Source organism: Magnolia sinica, chromosome 13 (assembly GCF_029962835.1).
Source record: "Magnolia sinica isolate HGM2019 chromosome 13, MsV1, whole genome shotgun sequence".
In the NCBI taxonomy this organism is placed as follows: Eukaryota; Viridiplantae; Streptophyta; class Magnoliopsida; order Magnoliales; family Magnoliaceae; genus Magnolia; species Magnolia sinica.
In genome coordinates this window covers 77516183-77526424 of record NC_080585.1, presented here as the reverse complement: position 1 = coordinate 77526424, position 10242 = coordinate 77516183, and the positions used below count along the sequence as shown (strand labels likewise).

Below are 10242 nucleotides of genomic sequence, written 5' to 3'. Positions count from 1 at the left end.
TGTGACCCTTTTTTAAAAAAACATTAATTGATTTTAATGTTATCGTGAAAAAATAACTTGTAATGTAAACTATTTAATTTGTAGCAAATGCAAATTATCATGTAGCATGTAGCATAAGCTATAGGCGACCTTAAGCTATTTTCATTAACTTAGCATTAAGGCTAGCTACACGCTACATATTGTAGCTATTTAAAACACCAGTTATTATAAGTACCCAAAAATATGGTCCAAAGCAAGAATAAAGGCATAAACCAATGCAGCAAAAATTATACATAGTACATGGCCGTGCCATGCACAGCTGGCGCACTTACACCAAGATAATCTACCAGAGGAGAGACAACTTAATCCTGTCATACTTCCATACACAGAAGCTATCTTATCCCATCTTTGTCTGAAACACCTCAAAACAAGCAACACTTGAATAAAAAGAGTTTTCAAAGTGGATGGGCATCTCTTCCTAGAAAAGAACCGGTCCTTTGGAGATAAGGAGCCGGCCTCACGTAAGTGAACCCCACAAAGTTGCACTCACCAGCGACTGGGCTGGCCACTGGAGAGTCAGAGAGGGGTGTGTTGGTCCACCGCTCCTCAAAGTTGGCAATGCAGTGCTTGCCGGCAACGTTGGGGCGGAAGCTGGGCTGGATCTCCCGGGCCTCCAGTTTTCTCCAGTTGATTGGCTTGAACCACTTGTGGCGCTTTATCTCCTCACTGCCATCTGGCCCACTGCCGAGCCTCCTGCTTGCTTCTTTCTGCAGCAGCTGAAATGAAAAAGAAAAGCGAAGATTAGATTGTGTATCCATATAGTGTGCCTTTGCACGGGAAGAGAGCCAAACAGGAATTAGTAGGTTACCCCTTTCAAAAGAGAATGAGCTTCGCTGGACAGAAATGCCGGTAGCTTGATCTTGTCCTTTATGATTTTCTGCTGAATCTTCTCGCGGTTGCCAGTTACGAAAGGTGGCTGTTGTATCAAGGTAATTAAGACATAATTAACAAATAGCACATAATCAGGATATGATGCCCAGTCCAATATTTGAACTATTTTCAAAGATTTATAAGAGCATATTATCTTTAGAGGAATGCTGATTGCATGCACCTACTGCACCACAGCTTTACACACATCAGCTCACATGGGCAGGACACTAGTCTAGCAGGCCGAGTACCAAGATTTATCAGACGTTCAATTTGAAGGAATTTTAAAAAAACAAAGCCATTGACTACTGCCCATTTTTGGACCAAACTCTGATTCGACCATTTAAGATCATCCAATTGGCCTGGTTTTGGGCAATTTTCTGCATGTGGTGGCAAGAATACACAAATTCCAGGGATAAAAGAGAAATGAGAAGCCAACCTTCCCAGTAAGCATTTCAAACAATAGAATTCCGACACTCCACCAGTCAGCGGCCTTGTCATGTCCCTTTCCAAGCACAATTTCAGGTGACATGTATTCTACCGTCCCGCACATGGAGTTCGATCTAGTGTTCTCCAAGAATTGCTTTGCCAGGCCAAAGTCAGTCAGCATAGCCTAAATCAAAACATACCAAGCACATACTATCAAGGACCACAAAAATTTTGTCAACGAAAAAAAAAAAAAAAAAAAGACTTCAATAAGATAGTACTACTACTCAGGACATGCATATTACCCAAAACCAGGCAATTTATTAAGAGGCCTCACAGTGCGTGTCATGGCCCAAAAATCAGGCCAACCTGTCAAATGGGGGCGTGCATAAGATGAATGTGACCCCATTGGTTTTTTCTATTAACCATCCATCTTTTCATGAATCTGGGAAGCACAAGCATGCTTCCTGACATGCATATTAGCAAAGCCTCTGCTATGGCTTGCTTATGAGAATAATATGATTTCAAATCCATGCATGTGTTGTGGCCCAAAGATTAGGACAACCTATCAGGCAGGGCCACGCATGTACAATGAATGTGAACTGTTGGTTAGTTTTCTTAAGCATCCATCTTTTCATACATGCATGCCCATCTGATGATTGAACTGGCCCGATTTTGGGACCACAGTACATACACTATGGGGCCACAAGATGAGTTAAACGCATATGTGGGGCAATCACATGAATAGATTGCATCTCTTTAGTACTAGAGATATAACAAGGACAGTTCTGTGCGTCTTACATGGCCATCAGCATCAAGGAGGACGTTCTCAGGTTTGAGATCTCGATGCATTATACCATTTGCATGGAGGTGGGAAACTGCAGAAACAATCTCAGCAGTATATATGCGTGCTAGATCCTCCCTGAAGTAAATCAAATTAAGAAGGGTTAAATGATAAGATAAAACATGGCCTCATCCCTGGAGATTTTGCAGAACGATTCATAGAAGCCAAGTTTATACCTAAAAAGGCCGTGATGATAAAGCTGAAAGAATAGGTGTCCTCCATTGACAAAATCCAACACAAGATACAGCCTGTACTTCGTCTGCATTACAGCACAAAATCAGTCATTTTTAGACCCATAAAGTCCACAATCTCACAATGTCTACAGTACATATTGTGAGTAGCCAGGGGCAAAATTGGAGCCCATTAGTTTTTGAGATAGCTAAAACATTGCATTATTCGAGGATTTTTTATTTTTTTTGAAAGGTGAAATTATATTAACAGAGAATAAAAACAAACAGGAAACAGAAAGAAAGGAACAAAACAGAAAAGAGAAAAGAAAGCCAAACAACACCCCTACAAAAGAGTTCCCTGAACTCTAAAACCCCACCCAAGGGCTCAAAGAACCCGATCCTTAATACAATTAGATATTTTACAAAGGGTCCCACCCATGGAAGAGGACTTGTCCTCGAAGCAGCGCCTGTTCCTTTCAAGCCAAAGGAACCAACACCCAGTCCCACCCATTGCATTATTCGAGGATATGGGTAGGGTTTCTGGGTAAAGTGTATTTTTGTAATGTAAAAGTGACTCCAGCAGTATGTTCCCCAAACATCCAATTGGGATTTAGCTTGCTGCCCTTACTAAACAAGAGCATGGTGGAGATATTACCCACTCAACTTAAAACACATCGTCCAAGCCGAATTGGTAGTCGGCCCTCATAAAACAAAACATATTGCTATTTTTCACTTCATACCCTTTGGATCTTGGGCCATTTTGCAATGATCCACAAAGTTTACATGGACCGCAAAGTGGATGGTTGATAACCAAATCAATCTTCAAGATTGGATGTGCCACAAAAGAACATTTAAATGAGAGTCACTATTCAAAGGAAAAGGGTTAAATGATCATATGGTTCAAGTATTCCAATTTGAGAGCTATTTTCAGGTATCCTCCATCCACAATGAGGCCCTTCATATAAATGGTTTGGATCATTGAGACATGGACTCAATTCACTAGCTATAGTCCCAATACAACAGCAATACCTTGAGATGTATTGTAGCAAAACCCTCATCAAATGGACCTTTTCACAGCCACTTCTTCCTCTCCCCCTTTACCCACTGTCTTGCAAATCACTTCTCTCCACATGCATTGCAGTTGCCATATCCACTAGTACATATAACTGAGGAGCCTTTATGCACCCACACTGACAGCTTCCCATACAGAAAATATAAAAGATATTATATTTATGTTTTAGGTTGTCTGGCTTGGGTTCATGAATTTTTAGGTTTCATGTTCTGATTACAACTCCCAAAATCACAAGGATACGATTGGGGAAAAAAGGAGCTATTTCTTTCTAATACAAAACAAAAGAGCCACATTTCCGAAATTTTGGAGATCTATAGTACATGAAAGCTCAAAAATATCTCCAATGGACTGCCCACATGGCAAACCTCTCCTTTGATCTCTCCTCTTTTTAATTTCTTCTTTTATTATTTTCTCTAATTAAATTCAGCAACCGCCCAGTCCACTAGCTCTTAATGATGATGAGTGGCAACCCATTAGGGATGCATGAAAAAAAAAAATTAATAATAATAAGTTCTTTCAGTGATCCGGCAAGGGCTAAATAAAGAATTTCCAATTATACAAACACACTAGTGTAGATACCATTGGACCATTTAATTTTGGGGCAAGACATACAGAGTGGTTGCCACCTGCTGAATGACATGGATCTTGCATGAACTTCTTTGCTAAGCTATCACACGTGCACCAGCACATGCTTGGTTCCCCACCAGTTCTGCTAAGATTAGAATTTCCAAGAACACATTATTTTCTCAGCTCTCAAATGACCATTAAACAAATGCAGCCCTCCTTTATTTTTATCCTATTTTCAAACCAAAGGAAAGAAAGAAAAAGGAAAGGATTTCTTTTTCAAGGAGATTTGATAATGGGGTTGCCTCCAGCAGCAATTATTTAAGGAATCAATTCCAAAGATGCTAGCAGAAGACAGATCATAGACCAATCCTGTGACAGAACATGTTATTCAGTTCATTGGAATAATTCAGTTCCACTAGACCTTTATCTCCATTATTATTTTCATTGGCACAAAAAGAGAATGCTTATCCAATATTTGTAGAGAAAGATCCAATTTGAACAATTAGATATTCACAAGATTGCAAGAAAAAATTAAGTTGCTACCTGGAAAGAGTATCTGAGCTGCACAATGAAGGGGTGATCAATCTTAGTTAAAATATCTCTTTCAGCTTTCATGTATTCTGCATGATTCTTCTCCATGATCTTATCCTTCCGCATGACCTTCATTGCATAAATTTCTGAAGTACCTTTCTTCCTCACTTGGAACACTTTCCCAAATGCACCTTGCCCAACAAGCTTCATAACTTCAAAATCCTCAAGTCCAACAGCTTGACTCTTACATGATTGAGGGTAAATGTCATTGGACGGTTTCTCCGCTGCATCAGCTGCAGGTGACTCCTCTATTTCTGATAGTTTCTCCCCACTGACACATTCTACAAGTTCCAGAGAACTCTCTGTTTCATGTAAGGTGAGCTTGCTGAGCTGCAAGGATTGGCTAACACAAGTAGTGGGCCCTACCAGTGAATGTGATCTGTTGTGTATGACCACCGGATCATCATAAACAACTTCATTTGAGTCCAAGACCGGTACAGAATTTCCTGGACTCACTAAATTTACTTCAACTGAGGCTTGAACTGGCGAGGGACCAAATACATCAGAAAAATCAAACTCCTCATACTCAGAGGAAACATCAGAGGGCTCCACACGAACAAACAACGGTCTCTGTAAGGGCTTGAATGGGCGAGTGCCAGTCAAACTGGACATTTGAGAAGAAACCATCTCTCCGAGTAATGAATAGATGGTGAATACTCCACACAGTTAACGGTAAGTCACTGGTATGGCTGGATCTATGCAAAAGCCTTCAAGACACAAACTGATGAAGAAGGATTTCTAACAATAGCCTTGAACAACTGGAAGTTCTCGAAAACAACTGGAGCTCCCAAGAATCTTGGGAGCAGGCAAACCAAAATCCAGAAGAAGAAGCTGTTTTTGTTTCCCGATTTGCAGGAAACAGCAGATGCCACTGTACTTCTTGAATTCATGAAGAGCGAATTGTCGAAAGCTGTATTATAGGATCAAGAAAATAGAATAAGGTGACCTACCATAAGTAGAAATTGAAAACTCAGTCAACCATATATTTCAATGGCTAAATTCCTCTTTACAAAAATGGCAATTCTTCCAACCCTTTGGTAAAAAAATTTTAAAAAAAACATACAGATAATTATGAAAGTCCCGTGAAAAGCAGAAATTATGCACAATAATACACGGTGGAAGCAGAATCCTTGTGCAATATTTCAATAGTGTACAGTTGGGGGCACACCCAAAGGTGCATAAAAAATTTATATCCAGTTCTGCATGTCATCTTGCAACAACCTGATATGAGAAAATGTGAAATATGCGAGCCATATGACACCATGTTTTGAGGTTTCACTTTCTTGAATTCTTTTATTTTCCATGTGTTATGCAACATGCTGCTCATGGATCACAAATTGTTCTATGTAGCGTGTGCTCAAGGCATGGCTAATTATGGTGTTGCTGCCTTTAACCACCAAGGGTGCAACAATGTCCTATTGGTACTATGGTGCATCCAGGCACCAACCTCGTTGCATTATTAAACACATACATCACCAAAGAATTGAATTGTTCCAGTAAGTGGTGCTCTTTCCCTCCAGTCTCCATCAAAACAAACAAAAACAGCTAGATACAGGTATAGATAGAATAAACGAAATGCTGATTCTCCCTTGCAATGGAATATAGAACTTTGCAAATGCACATATGGACAAGGATAAAAAGTAACTGGAAGAAATGAAAGCAATAGGTATAACATCAATGCTATCATGATGACAAAAGATTATGCATGGGAATGCACTTTTCTCAAACTGGGTTTAGGAATGATCCGAAATGAAAAGGTTAAGAGCACATAATGCAACATCATCATTAACGTTATCCCAGCTCTTCAGTATCTGCTCAAGATACAAAACAGGATTAATTCTCATGGTAGCTTCACAAAAGTTTGACAAACCTAAATAACGCCCATCAAATAGACTTTCTGAAACTCAGAATAACCAGCACCATATAAGCTATTTTTGCTGCCAGATAAAGCGATTGGCACATGTGTCATAACCAACCAACCAACCAATGGCAATGAAATGGATGGCCAAGTTGAATCTACTAGAAAAGGTCTGATCATTGATCTGGACCATCCATCATATGTGCCACCTTTGATTTCTCATTTTATTAGCAGAACCTTTGGTTTCCCATCCCTCCCAAAAGGCACTTTGATCGGATCATCAGATCAACGAATAGTAAGTGGACTATCCACATTTTTATACTAGAATAGGCCTGATCATTACAAATCATTCAAGGCCCACCTTTTGATTGCCCATCCCTCCCAAAAATCACTCTGATCTAATGATCCTGACCATCCGATCAATGGATGGTAAAATACAAGGTCCACTATCATTCTACAAGAAAAACTTTAATCACTGATCTGGACCGTCCATCATGCGGGGCCCATCTTTGATTGCACGACCAATCCAAAATAACGGCTTGATTGGATGATCTGAACCATCCGATCAATTGCGAGGAGATGAACGGTCAACTTTCATTCACTATAAAAAGCCTTGTCATGGTCCATCATGTGTGGCCACCTTTGGTTACCCACCCCGCTAAGAAAATACTTTATGGGATGATTCTAACCGTTGAGTAATGGCTTGTAAAATGGATAGTCTGTTTTGATTAACCAAACAGGAATTTCTGGGAAAAGCGTTTCCCAGCAACCAACGGGCCGTAGCAAAGCGTCTTTAGATAGATCCAACCATACAATTCCGTAAAACGCAACAGATGAGAACGAGATCAGACTCATACCATAAAAATAGAAAAACAGAAAATCAATTAAATCATGAATCAGAACACATCGAAAGCCCTAGAAAAAGAGAAATTGATGCATGAAGGAGAAAATTCCAGCGAAATCATGAACCAAACAACAACAAAAAAAAGCTGCTACAGATTTTTCCATTACAAGCTTAAAAATTTCACGATCGAGAACGAGAAAACGAAACCCTAGAAAAAAAACAGACAATTTCCAGCAAATCACGGATCCGAATGCAATCAAAACCCTAGAGAATGAGAAATCAAGGCAGGAAAATGAGGGATGATAGAAGGAATTACAGGCCAGAGAAGCGATCGAAACAAAAACGCTACAAAAAGGAGGGGATTCGAAGTAAAAAGCTCTTACCTTTGTCAGAGAGCGAGAGAGATTGACGCGGGAGCAGCGATCGAATGCCCTTTCCGAGCGTTTTCTCTCTCTTTCAGGAGCGCTTCTCCTCCTCCTTTAATATTCCGCGAATCGATGCTCGTTCCCTTTTCAGGCGACACGTGGCTGCTCCTGATTGGCTGATTTTGTAACCTCCCAATCCCGATGATTGGTTTTCATTAAACGCGATAGCTACTCGCACGGACGCGTGACTGAAGCTTGTGGGGCCCATTGAAATGTCACTTTACATCTACTCCGTCCATCAGATTCTCCAGCTGATGTTAGATGGGAATCTAGACATGAGGCTGATCCAGTACTCATGTGGGCCATATCGCTTGAAACATTGAGGATAGTAACCCCACCATTGAAACCTTCTTGGGCCCACCGTTATGTTTATATTCCATCCAACGCATTCGCAACCTTATTCCCACCGGAATAAAGGGGAAAAGACCAATATCATCCTGATCTAATGGGCCCAGGAAAGTTTCTACGGTTGCCATACAAAACTTACTGTTTCTGGAGGTGTGGTCCACTTAAGTCTTGAATCTGTCTGATATTTTGTCTCAATTCCTAACATCCACCGGAAAATCTAATGGACGAAGTGGATATCAGATAGATATCATGGTGGGCCCCACAGAGCTTTTTGTGGCGCGGTCTCCCTTAACAAGTGTTGTAGGAAATTCTTGTCCTGCGCTGATTGGTGGTACGTGTGCCCACTTTTCACGCATGAGGGAGATCTTGCTATTGATTGGAGGGCCGCCTTGAACATGGCATTTTTCTAACATCAAAATGGTTGACCGATCAAGTGGATCTAACTTGCCTTTTGAATACGGACCGTCCGTTTGTCACTTTTTCTAAGCGTCCATTTTCTTGGATAAACGTGGCCCACCTTCTGACTGGGAACCCCTGACATTTTGTGGTATGGAAGCCTGGGCCCCACATGAATGGACCCGGATCACTGGGAATGTAGGATTCCGATGAGCGCGTGGCTAACTTATGCGAGTAGCGATGCCGCGGCTTGGGAACTTTCAGTTCATGGGCGAATATGCTTTCTCCTTTGGAGAATAAAAGCCCGCCTTTGGGAATTAACGAAATTGACCTTGCATATTTTGGAAATGACATAATAACCTTCCGGGCGTTTTTACCTCACGTGATTTTCCTGCTTCTAAACGGGATTGGCACCTTTTCAAACGGATAAAGGTTGACCGTCCTGTCAATCACCCGATTCTTCCACGATGATGCTGGATTGTTAAGATGTTCCGGATTCGGTGTCGGCATAATTCTTTGTATATCTATCTCAGCCTCCAATCCGATGGACGGTCTGGATCATCCAACCATGAACTCTTGCAGCCTAATATAGCTCTCTTGCCTTCTTTTTCTTTATTTTTTTTCGTTCAACACGTGATTGGGTTCGGGAGTGGGAGAATTGAATATTTGGCTCAATCTGGACCGAACAACTGAGACCAAGTGCTACGATAGGCAGCTATGGGAAATTAGATAGTATATGACCGAGGTAGAAAAAGCATAGTGCCTTTTCAGCCACTCATACACTGTTATCTACGATGATCATGTAATCATCAAAGGATGGGGTTCGTTTTTAGAAAATCAATTACATATAGGCCTAGCGTAGGAAAGAAAGGGCTTTTTTTAATACAAATAAAATAAAAATTAAATCCTTACAATCACTCAATCAGTCACCAGGAACAAACTGCATAGCATTTTTTTAATTAAAAAACTTATCTTAATACGCAAACTAAATCTAACTATGAGCGTGGATTCGAGTAATAACTAAAGTTAACAACTAATTAGTTACTGCTACAAATTATGTTAATGAATGTAAATGATAGATAACGTTAACGTTAACAATTACCTAGTTACTGCTTTGGTTTACACTAAGGAATGTAAACGACAAATAATGACAAGGAGCATAAGATAATTGAAAGATATATTTGGTTGGTATGAGACACATTTTCTATCGAATTATCTTGTTATTTATAACTCTAACTTGATCATCCAAATGCTTCCCACTTTTGACGTTTGTTAAACTATTTCAGCATTATTGACCTTCTTCTAAGCAGGGAACAACATTGCTCCCCACGCCACTTCACCTTTAGTAAAAGGTGAAAGTGATGTGTGACCCCTCATAAACGTAGTCGTTTTTTACTACACATGACCAAGACAATTTCGAATGACAGTTATGTTTCCCTTTTTTGAACAAAGAGTTATCCCCGTAGTGACGTGTGTATAAGCATCATACCATATGAGATCATGATTACACCCTAATTAATGCACCCAATTTCGACTCATATAAACCCCATTTTCACACATTTCCGTGTTTCTCAACCTTTCTTTCTTATTTCTTCATTTTTGAACCCTAACTCTCATTTCAGCAATGGTTGTTTCCTCATCCTTTGTCTCTCCAAACTTCCAACAAGATGATTTGATACATACATTAGATGGTCATTCCAAAAAGTTCACTAACGATATCATCTTTAAATCGCCGCTTGGTGATTATTATTGTCTTGGTGCAACCTTCTTTCCTGAAATCAAGGTTGATGAGATC

At 40.2% G+C, this 10242-nt stretch overlaps 1 protein-coding gene across 3 annotated transcripts; it reads right to left on the bottom strand.

The window, feature by feature from the left end:
* Positions 1-223: 223 nt before the first annotated feature.
* On the bottom strand, positions 224-7804 carry LOC131223882 (serine/threonine-protein kinase AtPK2/AtPK19-like). Of its 3 annotated transcripts, XM_058219420.1 has the most exons (7): positions 7662-7804; positions 4529-5486; positions 2353-2435; positions 2134-2254; positions 1346-1519; positions 848-955; positions 224-755 (listed from the first exon to the last, which is right to left on the bottom strand). In XM_058219420.1, the coding sequence occupies exons 2-7, from the start codon at positions 5201-5203 to the stop codon at positions 435-437; spliced, it is 1482 nt and encodes a 493-aa protein (XP_058075403.1). In that variant the 5' UTR covers positions 5204-5486; positions 7662-7804; the 3' UTR covers positions 224-434. The 3 variants fall into 3 exon arrangements, with proteins under 3 accessions (XP_058075403.1, XP_058075405.1, XP_058075404.1); XM_058219422.1 differs by lacking the exon at positions 1346-1519; XM_058219421.1 differs by lacking the exon at positions 7662-7804 and having other exon boundaries at positions 4529-5502.
* Between the last annotated feature and the right edge of the window lie 2438 nt (positions 7805-10242).